General features: G+C 33.5%; 1 protein-coding gene across 1 annotated transcript in view; it reads left to right on the forward strand.

Moving 5' to 3' along the window:
* Window positions 1-3,237: 3,237 nt before the first annotated feature.
* LOC127547251 (orofacial cleft 1 candidate gene 1 protein homolog) overlaps window positions 3,238-23,662 on the forward strand; it is a 77,591-nt gene continuing 57,166 nt past the window's right edge. Inside the window, exon 1 of the mRNA XM_051974047.1 lies at window positions 3,238-3,348. Within this exon, the coding sequence (XP_051830007.1) occupies window positions 3,238-3,348 (111 nt within the window). The remainder of the gene's footprint in view (window positions 3,349-23,662) is intronic.

The following is a 23,662-nucleotide window of genomic DNA, read 5'->3' on the forward strand; positions in this document are numbered from 1 at the left end:
ATTTTCTTCCCATTACATTCAATTCTTAGAGTACAGAAATTATCTTTGTATCTTTGTGTTTGATACATAGCAATTACTTAGTAAATGTTTTTTTCTTTCATTCATGGGCAATACACACAACATCTTTGAGTCTCAATTTCTTCATTTATAAAATGGGGAATGATTATAATAATTGTGGTATTTACCTCACAGCATGAGTTAATCTTTTATTAAAGCCCTAATTTTCTCTATATGGATTATTGAGTGAAATAGCATCTTATGTGATCTTTCTGTCTCAAATCACTTACCTCTTCAAACCATATTCCACACAGCTATAGGATAGATCATCTTAAAGAAAAATTATGACCATGTCAATGTATGGTACAAGAAGCTCCATGGATTCTTTGATTTCTTCCATATTAGGATAAAATATAAACCCCTTTATCATTTAAAGTCCTTATGATCTGGATTCCATTTATCTTTCTAGGTTTATTATACAATATTTCCTTTTATATATTCTATGTTTCATACAAATTGACTCATACATTCTTCACATATGACGTTTCACTTCCCATTTTTATTGATATGCTTAGAACCCACCTCTGCTTTTGAAATCTTTTTTTTTCTTTCAAATCTGTGCCATTTTTGATTCCTCTTGTTATTCCTCTCCCTTCATATTAATATATTTGCATGTCTATAATATATATTTTCTTAAATATATTCTCTCTCTTTCTATATATATACACATTTTTTTCTATTTTCTATGTTTATAATATACACCTATATATTCTCTACAAAAATGCAGGATATGGAGTTCAAGGAAGACTAATACATCTGGTATGAGGACTGTTAAGATCTTTTCAGGGCTGCTTTCTATCTTTGGTGTTCTCCTGTATCACCCAACTCTCACCTGATGTTCCAAGAAGCTAAGCACTCATAGAGGCCACAACCAGGTAAATCATTTTGAAAGACAGACTAAATCAGAGGGTAAACAAAGGGTTTCAAACCCTTTGGTGATTTAGGGGAGGTTGTCTACCCCAAAAGATGAAGACTTCCCCCAGTGGAATTGGTGGTTGAGGACAATTTGTTCCAATGCCCATGAAGGCAATTGAAGTTAGACTTATGAAGCACTTAGACCTTGGTTAAACATCAAAGATAAAACATCAAGGTCATTCACTGCATATTGAATCATTCTCATTTTCTTGTCTTGTCAGTAGAGTCTTATAACTCTGGAAGAGAGAGTGTGGCTTATGACTTCATGCAATTCTGACTCACTTAAATTTATGCATAAATCAAAAGACATCACTCATGTCATTTAACATATTTAACTATCTCAAAGTCCTGCAATGACAGACAAGTGATGGGGCACAGATATAGGCACACTGAGAGTTGTAATCACAATCCTGCACAAAGGTGGCCCAGGGCATAGGATCATCTCACTGCTCTGAAGTAACAGTGGGAATCAGTAGTTCCTACATGTCTGAACAGCTTTTAAAAAATGTACTGCTCAACTCCTAGCATGAGCAAGGACTAAACGAGGTTTGTTAAAAGTGTTTATCTCACTCAATCCTGGCCTATTTGCCAAGGCAGGCATAAGACTCTTGGTTAATGTAGGTAGTCCTTGGGAGAACTGGAGTCAAAAACAGCAATGGCAACTGTCACTTACTACTGAAGATGTGTGCATCTCATTAGCTTCTCATCACCAACACTGTCTTTCATTCACCTAAATGCCATAAAACTTTATGGATGCATCCCTTGCAGCAAACTTTGGCATTTGATAGACTATTTCATTATAAGGAGAAGATGCAGACTATGTGAAAGTGATGAAGGTTATGTGTGATACAGAATGCTGGACCAATTATAGATCTAACCTCTGCAAGCTAAATATCCACATTCAACAAAAGAAGCAGCTCCAAGGAAAGATGACTATCAGAAGACAATATTAATAGACTGGAACATTTCCCCCAGTGTGAAAAATTCCTTGCTAACTTGGAAGGAAAGCTGAGCCAACACAGTGTTGGTAACAGTGGAGCAGAAAAGGAGTGGACAGCTTTCAGAAGTTTGTTGTGCAGCATTGAACTTACTTATTTGTGACAGAACACTGAAAGAAATTGATTGATTGATAAAATTGAAGTATTAGTATTGATAAAAAATGATGAGAAAATTCAAAAGTGCTAAATGAAAATGAGAATTTCACAGAATTTACCAATAGGATAATTTAGCCATCTCCCATAAGCCTGCATTTAATTCCACCAAAAATAAAGTATAAGTAAAACAGAGATGGAAGATTCTTGTTTTGATAAGAATTCAGGTAAAATTCAGTTTTACAGTGATAGTAACAACCCAAAGTGGTTTTATGATGTTGTAAAGGCTATTTATAGACTAACTACTCAGTGTTGATGGAGCCACTTTAATGAGAAGAACATGATCCTGGAGAGATGCACTACACACTTCCATAGTGTTGTCAATAGACTGTCAACAATAAATACTAAAATCTTTGATCCTGTACCTCAGGTTGAAGTCATTCTCTTTCTAGATGAATTTCTAACTGATGAAGAAATTTTGAATATCATCAGGTACCTCTCCTGTGGCATAGCACCTGGTACTGATTCTATTACAGCTGAGATTTACAAGGCAGAGGGTCTACTGCCATACAAAAGCTAAGGAAAATCTTCTGGGTTATATGTCAAGAATTCCTCAATGTAGAGAGCTGAAACTATTGGGATGCACTGAGGTCAGGACTGCTGAGAGCTTGAGGCTAACTTCTGATTGGACAATACTCTATGGACATATGCACTATCCGTACTGGCTCAATGATTGGTGTATAGAGGATTGTAGGAGGGACGAGGAGGAAGAGTAAAGCTAGCCAGGGACACACTCTCAGCAGTAGACAAGAGGGAAGGTGGTTGCAGAGATTCTGCTTCCATCCTGTTCAATCCTGCGTCTAAGACCAAGAATATCTGGTCTTATCCTGACTCGGGCTGATTCTGGGGTGTCCTGGGTGCGAACATAGTCGTTACACCCAAGAATTCAACTGTCCATCTTTATCAAGAAAGAGAAATAGATTGTCTTGTGATAATAATCAGTAGGTTGTAGGAGCAGAATTGTGTTTCTCTCTTAGTCAATGTTGGTAAAATTCTTGCCAGATTTTTTAATAGGCTGATCCTTGATCTGAAAAATGGTGATCTATCTGAGAGCCAGAGAAGTTTTAGAAAAGGTCAAGGGATGGTGAATTACTGTTTGACAACTTTAGGAAACATGCCAGGAGTAGAAAAGAAGTCAGGCCACATGGGTGATGAGGTTGATGCATGCATCGCCGGGGCTGGATCAGTGTTTGGAAGGCTCTGGAGGAAAGTATGGGAAGAAGAGGTATTAGACTGCCTACCCAACCGAAAGTCTGAGAAGTCATTGAACTGAGCTCACTGTTACACGTTTGTGAAATCTGGATAGCACTCTGGTGACATTACAGGAAATGAAATCCCTTCCATTTGAATTGTCTTAGGAATATTCTGAAGCTCACCTTAAAAGGATTATTTTCTCAAGTTGGACTGAAAGCCTTTCAAACTCTATATTTTAGAGGGTACAACTCTGGCTGGTCACCTTGTTTAAATGTCAAAAGTATGTTTGACTGAAAGACTATTTCACAGAGAACCCACACAAGTCAAGTGTTCACATGGAAGTCCGAAAAAGTCAAGGTCTCTCTGAAGAACACTGGAATTGATTGTGAGATGTGGAAGACATGAAAGGCCTTCAATGAAAAGGTGACATTTTATTGAACTTTTCAAGAAAATCTGGGATTCTAAGAGGAAGAGTTAGATATGGAGTATTTTTGGGTATGGGGACAGCAGATTAAAAATTATATAGAGGCATGAAGAAAAAGCAAGAAGGCCAAAAAAATATGGCTATTTCAAGTCCTCTTGATCAAGGATTCATTGATTGTCACAATCAGAACTACTTAGATTTTTCCTACATGACTTATCACATATAATCAATAAGACATTTCTTAAATATATCAATTGAAAGACACATTTGACATGGTAAAGTAGATTTCTGAACTATGTCAGGGAAAAATAACAAAAATGAAGAGTGAAAGTAATCCTAAGTCTTTAAAAATAAACCTGTATCAGAACTCAAGATTTGTTCTTTTCTATTAAAAATTCTTTTAAAATGTAATGCCATAAATACATAGATATATATGATTATATATTATCTATCTATATCATTCATATCTATCTGTCAATCATCTTATGGGTGATAAAAGGAAAAAATTATCTTATTTAATCAATGTAGAAAATACAAGTAGAATAAATATATCTAAAAATAGACATGCAGAGTAAAAAAAAAAGTATGAGCAAAATTATCTACATATTAGGTGATCCCAAAAATGTTGGAGACAAAAAAAAGGCATTCTATTAGGCAAATTAAAAATAAAAATTCCTGTCAAAAGAGGAAAACAGAATTTAAGTTATGAACTGCCACCACCCCAGTGAATTTTTTTATTTTTATCATTTTATACCTAGGCTATTGTAATAATCTTCTGGTTGACCTTTCTAGTTCAGGTTTCTCCCTATTCCACTCTACCATTCAGTTGTCAAATTGGTCTTCTTTTAACACAGTTTTGACCATATCTCTATTACCTTCCTATCCCAATTCCATTAACTTGAGAGACTCCCTATTACCTTCAAGATCAAATATAAGAAAGTATCTTTTTGTTTTTTAAAGTCTTTTGCAACTGGGCCCCTTTTTGTGTTTCCAGTTTCCTACTCTTTACTTCTCCAAATATTCTGAATTGTGATACTGGATTTTCACAACATAACACTATCTATCCTGATTCTGTGTATTTTCAGACTGCCCCCAATCCTGGAATTCTCTTTTGATTCAGCTTTAACTCCTAGATTCCCTGATATTCTTCAAGTCTTTACTGAAATTCTATCCTTTCCAAGAATTCTTTACTGATTCCCTTTAATATAAATGCTTCCCTGTTCTCAATTATCTCCATTTTAACATGTATACAGCTTATTTGTACATAATTGTTTGCATGATATCTCCTAGTACTCAGTAGAGTATCTGGTATATGGAAGATACTATAAGTGCTTGTCAACTGACTTTTTGCTCACAATATAATAGTATTACCAATAATTATATAATGACAGCAATGTGACTGTATATGCTTCATTATTTTTGAAAATGTTGGTTTAACATTTTGTGATACAGTAGTTTTACATTCCTTTGAATTTCTGTTTTGACATTTTGTTTTCATGTTTCATAAAACATTTTGTTTTATGGAGTAAAACAATTCCTCATATAGCCAAATGGAAGAAGTACAGTGATAGTTGTGCTTACTTAATCATGATAATTTTTTTAATGCCAATCACCAATTACACAAAAGTTTTTTTTTTAATAATTCAACTAGCTAAATTTCCTTTCCTTATGTTAATTGTTCTTGAAAACTAATCAGAAGTTGTATTTTTATTTTTAGTAAATGGATTCAAACTCAATGAAACACTATATGTGAAAGATTTTTAAATGGGCTAGAAATTCTCATTTCAATTTTTATTTTAAAAGTATGAAGATAGTTTTTATAGTTAACACTTTGCATCATTTTCAATTACTCAGAGAGGAGAGAATTTGAACATAGGATGAGAGGATGATCAATAGGGTTATATACTATAGAAATTTTAAGAAAGATGAATACTGAGAAAAGGATATGGCATTTGACAATAAAGAGATACTGAACTTTGAAAATGGGAATTTCATTTGCAAGAAGGATAAGGAAAAAACTTAAGAACTTAAGAGACTGAAAAATGTTATCTACATTCAGAGAAAGAACTGATAAACAAAAGTATGTATAGAACAATTTTATATCATACATACATACATACATACATGCATACATTTGTATGTATATATGTACCTATAAACACCTGTATAGTAAGTACATTGCCTTCCATGTCTGCTCATGCTATGTTAATTACTCTTTCCCATAAGGGAAAACAAACAAACAAACAAAAAAAAAGCAGTGGCTCTTGCTCATCTATGGAGACTATACAGTGATTTGTGAGGAGAAGATGTGGATATATTATGAATGAAAGGAGAGAACCATCTTTTCTTGTGTAGCTGCTGCAGGTGCCCAGGTCCAGATGAGGTTATAACTAACTTGCCCAGGGGAGAATCAGGATGGTTCCATAGGAGGATAGTATTTATAGGAAGCAAAGTGGAAAAGTATTAAATTATGTAGTTTTGTTGAAGATAAGTATATGAATAGCTATAGAGAGAATAATGAATATATCCCATATTACCACTCTCTGATGAGTTGGGCAAATGTTAATCAATAAACACATTTTTTTATTAAGTTTCTACTACTTGGCAAGCACTTGGGGTTAAGCCATGTGCATTTCTTCTCAAGGGGGTTGACCCTCATTTAGAGCCCATTTTTTTAAAAGCAGAAATAGTGATAATGATGATGGTGATGCTATAATAAGAGCCAGCATTTATGTAACATCTTAAAATTAGCAAAAAGCTTTACATGTTATTTAATTTGATGTTCACAATAATACTGTGATGTAGGTACTTATTACCATCATTTTAGAAATGAGAAAACTGATGCTGACAGAGGTTGTGATTATCTAAAATTCCACAACTAGTAAGTGTTTGAGGGAAGATTCAAATTCAGTTCTTTCTGATTTAAAGTTCAATCTACTGTGCCATCTATCTATAAAAATTAGTTATGATTTTAATGCTATTTTTCTTTTAGGAGACCACCTCTATCTCATATTTTATTATTTTTTTTTTTGCTAGTCAAAGTTATAAAAGACATCTCATTTCATTATTTTCTTATTTTAAAAAATGATGGAAACTTTAAAATTTATATAAAATATCCAAGTGGGTTGTGCCTTAGTATATAAGTTACCATTCTAAACCCCTTCTTTCCTGTCAAACTCCTGAGGAAACTGGAGAGCAGTTTGACAAAAAAGAAAGGAACGAAGTAAAAAAAAGAGAAAGAAAGAAGATAAGTTTAAATGAGCAATGTACACATGGTGCCACAATTCAATTGCATTTTCTACAATAAAATTTAAAGGTCTCATCATTTTCTTTTTTAAATAGGAAGGTAATAAGTGAGTATATTGTTTCCAACTCTGATTAATGGAGGAATTCTAATAAAACAAAGGAGAGAGGGGATCACAAAAATCAAATATGTAGTTTTTATTACATGACATAGAAGAGTTTTGGATAATCAAACTCAATTGAGTTATGATAAAAAAGAAAAGTTAGGAGAAAAACATCTTACTATCAAAAACTTTTGCAAATATTCTGTTCTCATTCTCTTTCCCCTTCCTATCTTCTTCTGTCCTCTCTCCTCCTCATTGTTGTCTTCTTCATAGTCCTCTTTGCCCTCCTCCTCCTCTTCCTCCTTCCCTTTCTCCCCCTCCTTCTTTTCTTCTTCTCTCCTTGTCTGTCCCTCTGCCCCCCTTCCCCCCCTGTCTTGTAAATACACAAATCCAAGATACATTCCCATAAGGATAAATGGATTCATACCAGGATTTTTTCTGGTAGCAGAGAATTGGGAACAAAATGTTTTCATTCACTAGGGAATGGCTACATATGTTGTGTTACATGAATTTCATAGAGTAATATTGTACTGTAGGAAATAGTAAATGCTGGAATTGCTAGAACTGACATGGACTGAAACACATTGAAGTAAACAGAATGAGGAAAACTATATACAAAATTATTTCAGCAATGAAAGTGGAAAGATCCAAAACATGAAACTGAGGAGGAGAATGAGGAGAAAAAGGAGGAGAAGAAGGAGGAGGAGAAAGAGGAAGAGGAGGAAGAAAAGTTATAATAATAGAATTTGATATTGGAGAAAAGATAATGTACCTCTCTGTTTTCCTCACAGATGTGATCATGGGAGTTGAATATTGCATATTTTTAGAAATGATCAATAAGATTATTTTGTTTAATTGTTTTTTCTTTCTTTTAAAAAAATCTTTGTCATAATGCGTAGTTTAGTATGTACAGAAGGTTACATTAGAGAATGAATTTAATGTAACAATAAAAATTGTCAATAATAAAAAAAATAAAAATAATCATTGCGTGTGGAAAGAGCATATATAGAAATCAATATATACTCTTGAGTGGTATTTACTATTGTCATGGAAGAGATGAGGACAGTAGACAACTCAAAGAGACATTCTATTTGGCATGTGAAAAAGTTCAGATTTTCCAATTTGTGAATGATATGTTGATGGTGTCAAGCCCTGGAACACTACACAGCATGTGAGAATATCAGCTGAATTTTTACCAAGGGAGTAGACTTCACTTGCTCAAATGATGATCATCTATTTCCTAACTCTTTTCATTATATCAGCCCCAGTAGAGTTAATGAATATTTGATATCTTCTGTTAGAATGGTCTTTCAGGATTATCATGCATAAGCCCCAAATAAAATCCCATCTTTTACAACCCCTCTTAATTTTGGTGTCTTTTCTTTTTTAATTATTTCCTATTTGTCCTGCATATAGCCCATTTGTATATATTTATGTACCTGTTTTCTTTTTCATTAAATAGTGATCTCCTTGAGGGCAGGGACTGTCTTTTTCCTCTATCAATTATCCTCTATCAAATATAGGATTTGATGTACAGAAAGCACTTAATAAATGTTTATGGATTAATTTTAGAAAAAATTCTGACATGTAGAATGTGTGCTTAATAAATGTTCATTCATTGATTTTAAGAAAATAACAGTTTTTTGTAGCCACCCAGAAAAAAAAATATATATTGTTTTTGTTTGGTTCATTCACTTAATAAATATGTACAGTGCTTGTTTAGGGGATGTTTACTCTAAGGATATAAAGACATCCCCCCAGTGGAATGGGTAGATGAGAGCAATTTGTCCAAAGTGCCATGAAGAAAGTTAAAGCAAGCATTGTAAAATGCTTAGGGTTTGATCAGACATCAAAGAGGCCAAGGTCATCCATTGCATCCTGGGTCATCTCCATTCTTTTGACTTTCATCTTGCCACTAGACTTTGATGACTCTGGAATAGACAGTGAGGCTGATGACTTAGGGCAACTCTTCCTTACTTAAATCCAATTTATGCACAAATGAAGATATCAGCTTTTCATATAAGTAATCTTCTTCAAAAAGTATAAACAACAACAAAGTTAAATGATTTGATTTTGAATAGTTTGGTCACACAAGCAAAAAACAGGCAGATATTCAGGTTGGATGCAACTTCTAAACTCATCCATAAGTATTTTTTTTTCCTGAGGCAATTGGGGTTAAGTGACTTGCCCAAGGTCACACAGCTAGGAAGTGATTTATTTTTTATTTTTTATTTTTTTATTTTTTATTTTATTTTTTATTAATTCTCTTCTATTGCTATTTTGCTAGTAAATTTCTGCTTTTTTTTTTAAAAGAAAAAATACCCACATTTCTTGAAAGTCATTGTAAATTTGTTTTGTTTTTTCTTGTATCAATAAGACTTTATATAAAACATAACTTTAACAGTATTAATTAGTCTGATGTGAGATGATGATGATGATAATGTTGATGATGATTGTGTGTCTTTGTGTGTGCTTGCGAGAGGGAAACAAAGAGAGAGAGAGAGAAAGAGAGAGAGAGAGACAAAGAGAGAGAGAGAGAGAGAGAGAGAGAGAGAGAGAGAGAGAGAGAGAGAGAGACAGAGAGAGAGACAGAGAGAGAGAGAGACAGACAGAGAGAGAGAGAGAGAGAGAGAGACAGAGAGACAGAGAGACAGAGTGAAAGAGAAAGAGAGAGAAATATTTGTTAGCTTTAATGTGATCCAACTGAATGAACAGATGTGTTTTATGCAGCAAAGCCCCATCCATGTTGTTTCTATTGTTTGGAGAAAGAACCTAGTCCTGCTGGATGGTGGATTAGGAGATTTGCCAATTGCATTTAGGGAATGAAATCTTTTTATGCACATTTTGTTCCTCTGTCTCACTGCTCTGGCTCTATGGGTGAAAGAGGTTTTTAGGAAAGATGATTAAACTTGTCTAGGCTTTGAAGCTTTTTATTTTTTAAAGTGCTTCCATTTTTCCCCTTCTCATTTTGGAAGGGGTTAAGACATCCTGGCCATTATATTTCAAAATGCATGAGACCCATTAAAATTCCATCTGGTCTTCAAAATGTCCTTCCTAATTTTGTCATGACCATCTCCTCTCTCTCTTATCCCTTGTCACCTTCTTCTATTGCTCCGCTTGTCTCATGATTAAGAGAACATAAACATCTGCCTGCAGAAAATTGACTCAGAGTCTTCCTATGAACATGGGTTTTCATTCAGGGGAAACTCAGAGACAAGTCATTTTGGTTCATTTTCTTCCATATTGAACATACAGGAACTGAATGAAGCCTGTTAACATTTATTGAGTACTTACAGTAAGCATAGCATTATTTTGGAAGTCAGAATACACAGTTCTGAAAGATAATTTAAGTCTTTAGAGAGCAAATGATCTATCAGGAATTAACATGATTGAAACAGCACTGATTAGGCAACAAGTTAAGTGCAGTACTCAGGGTCCTGGTAATTAGGGCAAATGGAAATTATTTGAGAATTTTCAAAGATCTCACATCCATAAATTTCCAAAGATCTCATATCCATAATCTTAATAGGTATAGAAAAAAGTAATTGAAACACTTTACTAGTTATCTTGATGGAGGCAGAAGGAAAGAGAATCTGTCATGTATTTTTTTGAACAGGAAAATAAACAAAATATTTCCCCTGTACTGGACATGAAAACATTTCCCTTATATTGAGCAAATGTTTTAAAAAGGAATTTAATGCAAGTGATGGCACAGTCTCTTAATGTGGGAACCATGTCTGCCTAATATGCTTAATTAGCCAGTATATGTTGTTATACTGAGGTAGATTTTTTAGGCCAGCTTCTGGATTGGTTGCCTTAAGGGTCACATCCCACCATATTTCCATTCCAGTTAGCTTCCTAAGGAGTTGATGTTTTGAGGAAAACAATACCTTAGAGACCATAAGTGAATCAAGATTTTTCTGAGATCTCTTGGTTCAAATTACAGCTCTCCTACCTCCCTTGCCTCCGCAGAGTGGGGGGTGGGGTGGGAACCAAGATAACTTCTTGAACCATTTTAAGACTATGGTCAAGAAATTGAAACAAGGTTTTTTTTGAAAATTTTGGAAAATGAATTTCTCTTTTCCTATTTAAATTTCTTCCTTTCTGTGAAACAGATATGTAACTGTTACTACACTGGGAAAATAAAGTGGGTAGTTAATAAAATTATCTATACATTTTCAGGCAAAAGCTCTATCAACTGAACAGTTTTTTTTTTTTCCCTTTTGGGGAAAGGGGAGAGATGAGGTGGAGTTGTTTACTCTAGCTGTTACATTGATTAAATTATCCAGATAATTGCTTAACTTTTCAACTTACTCTGAGTATAACATTGAAGATTCATTTTCTGTTTCTTAAATTCAGACTTGATTACTGGGAATGCTTGCTGGTAAAAGGGCAATTTAACTGAAAATGTATGGTATTGCTTCATCTCTATCATCAAAATCCAAATTTAATAACTGCCTGATAATAGTTTCATTGGAATTTCTTCTTTTCACTTAAAAATGACTTTCGGAACTAACACATTTCTTAGTTTTCTACTTTAAGAAACATCTAGGATATTGATATGTACAAATCCTTATCTCATGAATCTTTTAAATCTTGAATAGGGAAACTTGAAAACCATATTATTAAACAGTAGATTGCTTTGCTTCCCTTATGATATTTCTGTGCAATTGAAAATGCAGTATTCTTTTTTCCCCCTGAAAAACTGAATAATCAATAGATAATTATTTGAACTAGCCATTAAGTTTATTGGGACAGTTTGCTAGCAAGTACCTTGTATTATTATTTTTTAAATAAGCCCACCAAAAATACTTAGAATCCCCTTAGTTGGTAGGGTTAGATTCTAGTATTACTAGTGAGTTGATAATATTTCTTAATGTTATTGAAACAAAGAAGAAACTGGGGCAGAGGATTCTAAGAGAAAAAATCTGTTTTTTTTTTTTCTTGTAAGAGACTAAGAACTGGTTAAAAATTCACATTCCCTTGAGATTACATTCTGTTGTTTATTAAACCATATTTTTTTCATGTATCTATGAAATGAAAGTTGTTGAATTTTGATTATTTAACATTCTATAAATTATGGAAAAAAGTTACAAGGTGGGTACTCATATTTTCGAGTCTGCATTAAGCTTCCAATTGAACCAATTAAAAATTTAGTTTAGTCTCTCTCCTGAGTTCTAGTATGGTATCTATTATTTCTTATCAATAAGACATCTCTGTTTGGATATCCCACTAGTCACTATCTCACCAGGCACAATAAACTTATCTATTTTCCTAAATTTTATTCTCCCTCTGAATTTATTTTTTCTGTCTACAGCACCAACATTCCTCTTTCCCTCACCTTAGTTCATAACATTAGGATTATCTTTGTCTCTTCCATCTTCCTTCAGATTTTCTATCTAAACTGTTATTACAGCCTGTAAGTTTCACTTCTCTCTAGTTTATTCCCCTCTTCTCTATTACCCTCTATCACTGTCATACTATATAGGACATCATTATTACCCATCTAGATAATTTCATTAGCCTTTCACCTTCAGTCTCTACTTCCTGCAATTCATTTGGCTGCTGAAACACATTTTCCTTTTTTCTTTTTTTAGTACAAAGTGTTCAAAAACATAAGTGGTCCTCTAGTGCTTTTGAAGTAGTTTATAATCTGTCTAACATTCAGACCTCTCCACAATTTATTGCCACCTTAGTTTTGCAGCCAAGCCATATGTTATGTCATTTTGTTCTATGAATTCTATTTTTTGGTTACATTAGAAAGTTACCTGCCTCTCTGAGTGCACAACATTAATTTTTCCATATCTTCCTATAGTGCATTCCTTATGGTTGAAATATTCTCTCCATTCTCTTTGACTATTGAATTTCTATCCTACCTAAACCAGATGGAATATAGCTTCTGTAATCGCTTTTGATAGGTTATTTCACTGGTTTATTTTCTTGTTATAAACAAGATTTTCCTAATCCTATCCAAGTCAAATGTCACCTTCTCCAAAAAATTTTCCTTTATCCTTTATCATTAGCATTGGCCTTCCCATTCTTGCCCCATTAGCACTCCTAAATTTGTAATGTAGATTCCTTATGAATTTGTAATGTATAATGCATGTATCAATTGGGCACTGATTAATCACAATATGGTATAGTGAGTATACATTGACAGAATCAGAGGGACCCCAGCTCAAATTTCACTTTTGATAATTGCCAACCATGTGAACCAGTGCAAGTCACTATTCCCTCAGAACCTTGGGTTCTTTCCACAATTTTTTACTCAATTTTGTTATGAGATCAAATTAAATAATATAGTAAAAGAATCTTACAAATTTCAAAATTATCAGAATTTTGAGACATCTTTCATAAAATCACAAAAAACTCTTAACTATGGTGGACCCCAAAAACACTGAAAAGCAGCTTGTGTCTCTAAAATCCTATAGTTCATGATGACATTAAACCTTGTATCAGTCTCACTCTTTTGGGACATTTTGGGAGCACTCTTCCCTTAGGTGCTATCTCTTGATTGACCCCTGGTGCTAGATGAGTCAAGCCTTCAAAACACCCCTAAAGGGATATTACAAGAATCTGTAATTTTTCTTTCTAATTTACTTTCAGTTTTTCTGATTGAAGCTTGTTTTCTCCTATAATATAACTGAACTCCACACTTCTAGGCTCCATTTTACTTTGTAACTGTCTGGCAAGTCTTTTTTTCCTTAGGCTATCACCTGCAGCTGGTTGACTTCAAGGACTCACAACCATTAAAGGGTGAGGAAAAAATTAAACAGTCTATACATTGGAATAAAGGAGATTCAGATAAACCTATAGATAAACCTCTTTTCTATTTGGTCTCTATCTTCCTCAGTATCTGCCACCTTTCCTTTCTTCCAAGGTCTATGATTGCTTTATGATGTGGATCAAGACTCTTTCAGAGGATGGAATATTGCTGGGATGCTGATGTGGTCTTAAGACCCAAAAAGTGATGTTCACTACCATAATAGCCATGAGGAAAAGTAGCTTTAACTTCAATCCAATAGTCTGGCTTGTGTATTCCAGGGATAAAAGACCTTGACATGGTCTTCTGTTACTTTTTCTATAAAATTGTCTTTTTTTCTTTTTCTTGATGCTTCTGTTTGTATTGCATTATTAAATATATTTATTATTGATCTGAGATACAAAGGAAGTAATAGGCTATTTCTCATTACACTACTTTGAATTCCTCTTCCAACTCCCATTCAATGAATAAATACAGGGAGAAAATGATTATTATTAAATCATAGAGCTAAAGAAGAATCCAATGAAGCAAAACCATCCAAATCAGAAAAAATTCAGCTTCTGTAATCTCTCTGGATATTTTATATAAGTGGTTCATTCCTTCTTTTAAACAAGTTATTTATTCTAATGAAATTCTTTGCTTTTAGAATTTAAAAACAATGTTTTCAGTTTTCTTAGTAATTTTTTATTTATTAGAAGATAGTTTTTTTTTTTCTGTATCCTATTTTTCAGAACAGTTTTCCTGTGGCATCCCTCCTCCCAGTGGATAGATATCTTATATTTTCTTTTCTTTTTTTCATTATTAAAAATGTTCTGAGGCAGCTAGGTGAATAGAGTACCAGCTCTGAAGTTAGGAGGACCTGACACTTCCTAGTTGTGTGACCCCAGGCAATTTAACCCCAATTGCCTTAACAAAAAATAAGTGTTTTGGTGTTTCCTGTTGTCTCATGGAGGTACTAATTTCTTTTTGATACATTCTAATATTCAAGGAGTCTGTTATTTGAGTATGGTCTTGTGTCTCCTGTATTGAGCTGTTTATTTTCTTTCTAAATTTTTCCTCTAGAGCTCTTAGTTTTTCCCCTCTGTTTTTTCCTCTACTGCTCTCATTTCATTTATAATAATTTAGAATTCTTGTTTTATTTCTACCAGGATTTCTACTTAATTTTGTGACCAGAGTTACACTGTGGTACCTATAGTAGAAATTCATTCTGCTTTTGGTCTTATCACTGTGGAATTTCACTCTACCCATTTGGTCTTCCTCTTATTGTTTATTTTTTTCTACAGTTTCCATTTTAAGTAAATTGTTCAAGGCTCTGGAATTTCTTTACCATGCCCCTCTAAGGATAGCTTTTCCCTCCACCTCTGTTCTTATCAAACCCCATGATTTTCATCACTAATTACTATTCTAGAAGCCTCTGAGTTGTACTCATTTGGGCTGAAAAAAAGGTACCAACTACTCTTTCTACTTGGATGTCCCTATCACCCCTTTATCCAGTGTTTTTTCTTGATCTTTGCTAGAGTAGTGATGTGAGATAATTGGTCTATAACTTCTTCCTCTCAATTCACCATCTTTACCATTCTCTAGAGGGTATTTTAAAGATTCTTCTTTGGCTATTTGTCTCCAAATGCAATCATCCTTACTCATTTAACTTTTCTTCATAGAACATATAGTCAAGACTTGGATTGGCTTTTTCAGTCATTCAGTCAACAAACATTTATTAACTGCCTACTATGTGCAAACACTGTGATAAGTGTTGGGTATATAAAAACAAAAAAAGAGAAAAATGGTCCTAATGCAAAGGAGTTTGTTATCTATTGGGAGAAGACAACTCATAAAACAGAGCTAAAAACTAGTGTAGAGAGTAGGGGAAGGTACCAGGTGTGGGAGCTATTATGAAGTCCCAAGAAGTGCACAATTAAAAAAAATCTATAAAAATAGAAAGAACTAAGTTAGATATAATAAATCCTCTAAGAGTTTCACTTAATACCACATACAGAGGAAAGGCATTTTATTTTTGTGTATCATACTTATTTGACTATATTTGAAGAGATGGAAGAGTTTGTAAAGTATCTAACAGATGAAGGAAGAGAAGTTGAAATTTCAGTTCTGAAATCAGTCTATTGGAAATTACTCTAGTATCAGTGAACATCATCATGAAATATTCCAGGCAGCATTTTAATAATTTTAATAAGTATCTGTGAAAGCATCTGCCCAGCCCACTCATTAAAGAATCCCCAGGCCAGAATTCTTTCATCCTAATTTATCCTAATCAGCATAGTAATAGAGCTTTACTGTCAAACACAATATGATTAAATGTATGAAAATGATGGCTATTCTTTTTTATATACCATGTTATGGGAGGAACTTAGAAATGTCACTGAGTGAACTGAAATTTGTATCTGTGAGGTATTGTGGAATTTTCCACAATGGAAAATGGAATTTGGGTAACTAATTCCCATGAGAGAACTGATAGAGAAGATAAGAGAATCAGCCTTAGACTGAGAGAGTGTTGGGTTCAAGTCCTATACCTGATACATATTGCCTGGGCGACCTTGGGAAAATCACTTAAACTTATTTCCCTAGGCAACTTTCAAGATTAAGTTGAAGAGTCAATAGTCTTTATTACTAGAGGAGTTTTTCCAGGAGATTTTTCTTATGCCCATGGACCACTAACAATAGCTTGTATACAATCCATCTAAATTCTATACCTCTTGGAGCAAGTTCAAATTAGGTATGATTTGAAGGGATATATTTTATTTCAAATAAAATGACACGGAAACGGACCATATCAAGTTCTATGTGCTAGTTCCTTGAATTATATATTATCATTATGATAAGAGAACACTCACGTTAATTCCTTCATAGGTTATCTTATATTACAGAATATTTGAATTTAAAACTGGAAGGTACCTTAGGTATAATTTGGTCCGATATCCTTATTTAGTGTGTGAGGGAAATGAATCTCAGAGATTTGAAGTGATTTGTCCCAAGTTAGTAGCAGAAATGGGCCTAAACCCAAGTTTCAAAACTCTCAGTTTCTGTCATTTCCATTCAGAAGTCAGATATATAATCAGAATATAGAACTCTAAAATCAATATGAATTAGTAAATTCTTCAGAAGCACCAAATATATTGTATACTTTCTTTCAGAAATAGTAGGTTGTTCCTGAGTCATAAACTAGAGATTCATGAATCTTTTATACTTAATTAATTTATTACAACTGATTAATGAAATGTTTTAGAAAAACATGGGAGGTTGATATTTGGAAATATTGAGAGTTTTGAGAAACAAGAGGATATAGTGGAATAAACAATAGGTGTGGAGCCTGAAAAAACTAAGATTTCCTTATAAAGTTTCCTAAACTCTCTGAAGTTCAATTTAAACACCAACAAAATGGGGCAATAACATTATTATCACTTATTTCATATACATACACTATCACATATAGTCAGGATCAAATGATAATATGTGTAAATTGTTATAAAAAGCTAAGAATGCAATTTAAATTTCAATTGTTATTAACACCTATGGGTAAGCTGATCATTGTAAAATATACAATAAAGTAGTGAATCAATTTTATTTAGGAATTGAAGAAAAAAGCAGCACAAAAAGTGAGGCATAGTATTGCTCAGATTTATTTTACATTTATGTTTCTGGGAACTATAGACTTAGATATCTATGAACCACCCCTTAACCTTCTTTCTGCTTCCAGATGAGTCAGACACATAATTTCAGGAAGTTGAAGTATTGTTCCTCAAATTATTTATATCTTTAGTTAAATATAGAAGTGCTTTGAGCAAGTCACTTAATTTTTTGTTGACCCACACTTTTCTCCTCTGTAAAATGATAATTAATTGAGAAATTTAAAATAGAGACAAGAGATATGTCTTGTCTATGAGCTCTGCTCCTTTTGAGTTTGCTTATAGATCATGACTTATATCTTAATGTTTCCCACTATAATTCAGTAGTTGGCCAATCACATGATCTATAACAAATGAAAGATAAGTTGTCTAAAATCAGTGTTTTTCATAGTTTTTTTCCTTCATTGGCTTGCAACAGATACTACCCCTCCCCCCAATTTTATTTATAAATGCTTATTGTTAATTGGGAGGTGAATTCTATCAATTGATAACTTTTAAGTGGAAGATGTTTCAAGTTAAACAGTTTGCTCTCTTTGGGCTTATATAAACTTGCATTAATTTAACTTATTTCTGTAGTGCAATCATTAGCAAGACTAGATTCATGAAGACTGATCTTCCCAGTTTGCCAAAGTTCATTTTAATGATCAAATTAGAATAAGAAGCATCATGATGTTACAAAGAGAATCCTGCACTTGTATTGAAAAGAAATCTGGTTTTAAATCTTTCTTCTATCACATAATAATTAATTGTATTATCTTGGACAAGTTACCTAACAATTATGGATTTCAGTCTTCTCACCTATATAATAGAGATAATGACATTTGAACATAGAATACTCAAAAAGTTATTATGAGACCTAAATATGATAATGTATAAGAAATGCTTTGAAAATGTTAAATTACATAAATGTCAGTGATCAATTCTGAGATGTAAAAATGATAACTTGTTTGCCAAGAGGAAATCAGAAGCTTCATTGACCAAGATGGGGCACATTTTGCTGTCCCGAGTTAGATCAGAGAATCTATGAGCAAGAAGGACCTGAAAAGATATCCTCTACAATTATTCCATTTTGAGAGATAAAAGAACTAATACTTAGAATTGTCTAAAGTGTCCCTCTCTCCCTCCCTCTCTCTCTCTCCCCCTTCCTCCCTTCCTCCTTCCTTCCCTTCTTTTCTCCCTTCCTATCATAATATTTACTTACATAGCTCTCACATCCCACTACCCACTCCTAATTGCTGCTTAGTGATACTTTTCATATTTTGTACTGATGAATTTGAATTTTGAGCACCAAATATTTTATATTTATATTAAATTTCGTTTTTTGTTCTGACTGAATCATCTAGCTTGTCAAGACTTTTTTGATAAGTATACCTCTTCTGCCTTTGTCTAAGTTATTAACAAAAATGTTTTAAATTCTGATTCTGGTTCAGTTTATTATTTATATCTAATACTTGTAATTTGTACCAAAGGAGGCAAAATCCATGGTAATAAGATCATAGATCCAAAAAAAATTCAAAGGAAAAACTTACAAGAAGATTAATAACATTTGTAACATTGCTGCATGCTTTAAACCTCCTTCTCCCTTGTTTTAGGAAACTTAAATTTAATTGGCCAAGCATTTATTAATGAAACGTTCAACAAGCATTCATTAAAAGGCAGTAATACTATGTGCCAGGCACTTGGCTAGGAGCTGGGGATTCAAGTCACATTGGCTCCGGCCTCAAGGAGTTTATGGTCTATTGCATATATGACACAGAAACAGATAAGTAAATATAAGATCATGTGTGATAAATGGAACCTTACAGATCAATTAGGTGGATAAACTGTCATCCATTTAAACTCACTTAGTCTCAATAAAATGGGAAGTAAGCAGCAGAGTCAGTATTTGAACCTATGCCCCTTTGTCACCCAATGCAATTCTCTAATTACCCTCTACTGTAATTAATAATTAAAATTGTTTTTAGCAATGTTGACACATTAGGCCCATTTTTTACATTTGTGGTTGATCTTCCCATGTCTTCTATAAAGGCAAATGGATTTATCAACTTAGCTGGTAGTAGAACTTCTTAGTTGGGCAAGAGAACTAACTGGAAGAAGTATGTAAAGATTGATCAAACACCTGAGATGAATCTTGAAAGAAGTTTAGGGTTATAAGAGGGAATGAGAAAGAAGGAATATTTTTTAAGCATGAGGTAGAGTACAAAGACATGGAGGTGGGAGAGTAAAAAGCAAATTCAGGGAGCAGTAGAGAGTCAAATTGGCTGGAGCCATAACCATGAAGAGGAATAATATGATAGATGTCTGGGAAGGTTAGTTGGCACCAGGTTGGAAAAAGCTTTAAATGCCCTTCAGAGTTCCACAGAGGATGAATATTTTCAGTGTATTGTATTTAGAGGAAGTCTGTTAAATCACTAACTTAACAGAGGTGGTGAATCAGCCTTTATGATAGCCTTGGCTAATTCATTCATTAAATCTGCTGTTTCTGACAGCCTAAAAAATTGTTAATCTTTAAATTCATTATGTGTTTCACTCTTTCTGTGCCTTCTGTTAGAAATAAGCCTTATGTGTTCTGGTCTATTTTCTTTAGGGTCTGTAGGTCTTAATTTAGCAAAGAAATCAATTTTCCAACTGGATCCATGCTTTTGTAACGCACCCACATAAATGGTAGGATTTCTTTTTGCCACTAGGTTATTAATCACAGACATATTCTATTCATTGCTCAATGAAAAAGTTCTACTCACATCATGTTCATTTTTGCTTTCATAGCTTGGCTCACACTTTCTTTGCCATTTAGACCAATCTCCTCATACTCCATCCATTGAGCTAGATCACAGGATTGATTCAACTTCACCTCCTCCATGAAGCCTTCCATGAATACAGTCTCCTTCTATTTTTATGCTATTAGTTTTGGCAGGTTGTATTGTATTTGGTATTTAACTGTTTCATTAACAAATGTCTTGCCTTTACATCTAAAATATAACACTTTTTGAAGGTTTGAAGCTATAACTTATAATTTTTGCAATCCCCCCTACAAAAATGCTTTATTGATTATCTAAACTAGCATTCATCAAACTACAAATTTAACTCTTGGCCTGTTTTTGTTTTTGTTTCCTGCAAGATGAGTTTACAGTTACAAACATATAAATAAATGTGTTTACATTTTTAAATACAAGAAAACTATTTTAAAATATAAAAAAATTCTTAGTTTTTTTGCTATACAAAAATAGGTGAAAGTTAGATTTGACTCTTGACCTGTGGTTTGCTGAGTCCTCATCTAGGTTTAAGAAAGTGGTAGAAAAAATGTTAATAAGGTAGGTTAAATTTCTGTGTGTGTGTGTGTACATTTTCTTTTTCAGAAAGCTGGTCCGTAACCATTTCTCAACCCTCTGCTTTACACATATGTGTATATGTATGTATACATACATGCATTTGTATATATTCCTGTTTATATGTGTTTCACATAAAAAGTATATATATATACACACACATACACACATAGATTTGTTTTGCAAACCTTAAAATATTATCTAAATATTAGTTATTATACACATGTGTATCTATATACACATGCTTATATATTTCTATATTAGGTATTACATATGCATATACATATACAGAGAGAGAGAGGGAGGGAGGGAGGAAGAGGGAGAAAGAGGTGACTGTTCTGCTTTCTTTTTACTGAATTGATCTGTAAATTAATTTTGTCTAGAGAAGCTTATAGTTTTTGTGTTTCTTCTTGGTCTAATAACTAAAAAAGACATGGAAATGCTCTTAGATTTTCCCTGAAGCAATTTCTTAGGTAGCAGTTTAACTAAATGCAATTGTTTATCATTTGTCCAGTTTTTAATCTATATTTGCTGTGAGTGTTTGTGTGTGTGTGTGTGTGTGTGTGTGTGTGTGTGTGATATGTATATCCACATAGATTTTTCTGAAAATGGTTTAATGGAAATAATGATAATACATATCTCTGGAATCTGTATGTCTACTTTCTTTCCTCTCCCTGTTACTCTTGATTTCCTTGAATTACAATGAAATGATTCTAATTATCAAAGCTTTCATAATTCACAAATTAATGACCTTTTTCTCAATTCTCATCTTCCTTGATCTTTCTGAAGACTTTGAGAATGGTCAGTCATTTTCTCCTTGACATTCTGTTCTCTCTAGGTTTTTATGATACCTTTCTTTCCTGTTTGTTTTCTCTTACCTATCTGATGGCTCCTTCCCACACTCTTGTGCTGGGTCTTTATCCAATTAACCATCAGGCTGAGAAACCAAGGCACTTTCCTGGATCCCTTTATCTTCTTCCTCTCTGGTATTTCACTCTGTGCTCTTGTTTTTTTCCATGCCACTTATCATCTCTATGCAGATAATTCACAAATCTATTTATCTGTTACTAATTCCTTTTCTTAACTCTAGTTTTGTAAATCCAGCTACCTCTTGTACATCTTGAACTGGATGTCCTGATGACATCTTAAACTCAACAGGTCTAAAATTGAACATGTATTTCCTTCAAACGCTTCTTTGTAATTTTCCTTTTATTTTCAAGGATGCCATCCTCCTTCAAGTCACCAAAGTTTGCACCACAGATGTCATTCTGAACTCCTCAGTCTTAATCATTCTTAATATCAAATTGTACCCACTTTTCTTATATCTTTCTCCTATCCATGTGATCTGGGATCCAGTTACATTGTCCTCCCTGCTGTTTATCACATTTAACACACCATGTCCCAACTATGGACTTTTTCACTGAATGTTCCATGGGTATGAAATGAAGCTTTTCCTCCTTCTCATTTTCGGGCTTCCTCAGCCTCCTTGGCTTAATTCCCTATCTCCCCTATCTCTTTCAATGCTAGCTTGTTGTTGATTTTATCCATTTATCCTGTTTATATGTAATTGTTTGCATGTTGTCTTCCCCATTAGACTATGAGCTTCTTGAGAGCAAAATCCGTTTTTTGGGGGGAGGAGGGGAGACAGGCCTTCTTTGTGTACAGTGCCTGTTATATAATAAGTGTTTAATACATGCTTTTTGACATTAACTTCTCTGCAAGGAACACCATGATTCTGGCCTTGAGGGCAGCAGGAGGACCATGAGACTGGTTGTTCTGCTTTATAGTTTCTGAGAAGCATATTAGAGTAGGATTATAGCAATATTACCACACTCCAAAAAAATTTCTGGTCTAAGGATTTGATTTTGGTTCAGAAGCAAAAAGCTACTTCCCTGGTTTGCTATCTCTTAAAGTAGGATGATTATGCCCAACTTACATCTGCAGGCTTACCTCATTCCTAGCAAATGGTAGTTAGATAAAAGACTACTATTGAGAATAGTCAATAAACTAATTTATTCAAGTGAACAGAAAATAGAAATTGGAGAGGTAATACAGATTAGAATATGCCAGAAAATACACAAAAGTGAATGGTCCTTTTAGATTGAAGCAATGAGAGATTTTAGTTTAATCAAGACAGAGGCTTAGATCTCATCTAAGAGGAAATTCTCCGAAGTCCAGCTTCCCCTACATTTATAGCTTTAGTCTTTATCTCCCTTTCCACATGTCTGGAGTCATTCCCAAAGAAAAGTCTGGCAAAATGTATATTCTTCCCCAAAGGAAGAAAATATCTCCTCTCCAAAATTCTCAAATCAACTCCTTCTCACCCCATTTACATATCACATTGTGTTCAGCATTTTCTCCACCAATCTAAAATCATGTATACCTAGCAAGCTAAAATGCTCCCAGTTTAGGCTTGATAAATATTTACTGATTGATTAAATTCTCTTAGTGAGTGTTGTTATTTGAATATTTTTTACAAGTTACTCATCAATAAAAAGATTTTAAAAATAAAAACAATTATCACTAACTTTTTTTCATTATATATATTTCCCAATATATTTTCTTCCCTTACCAAACTGCTTTCTAACTGCAACAAAAATCTTGTCTGATTACACTTTCCAAGTAAGCATAGTCACAGAGAATTTGTACTTCTGCAGATTTTTCCTGGGATGGGAATGAAGAAAAAGCAAACACAACTAGTCACAAGCCTTGTGAATATCCAAGAAACATTAATCTATGATAGAAAAGAGATCCAAATAGCATATAGAGAAATATTTTGTCATATTTTTAAAATTTTATATCTTTTCTATACAACCCTACCTCAATCATGTCTTTTTATTATTT

The sequence above is a fragment of the Antechinus flavipes genome, chromosome 1 (assembly GCF_016432865.1).
Source record: "Antechinus flavipes isolate AdamAnt ecotype Samford, QLD, Australia chromosome 1, AdamAnt_v2, whole genome shotgun sequence".
NCBI lineage: Eukaryota > Metazoa > Chordata > Mammalia > Dasyuromorphia > Dasyuridae > Antechinus > Antechinus flavipes.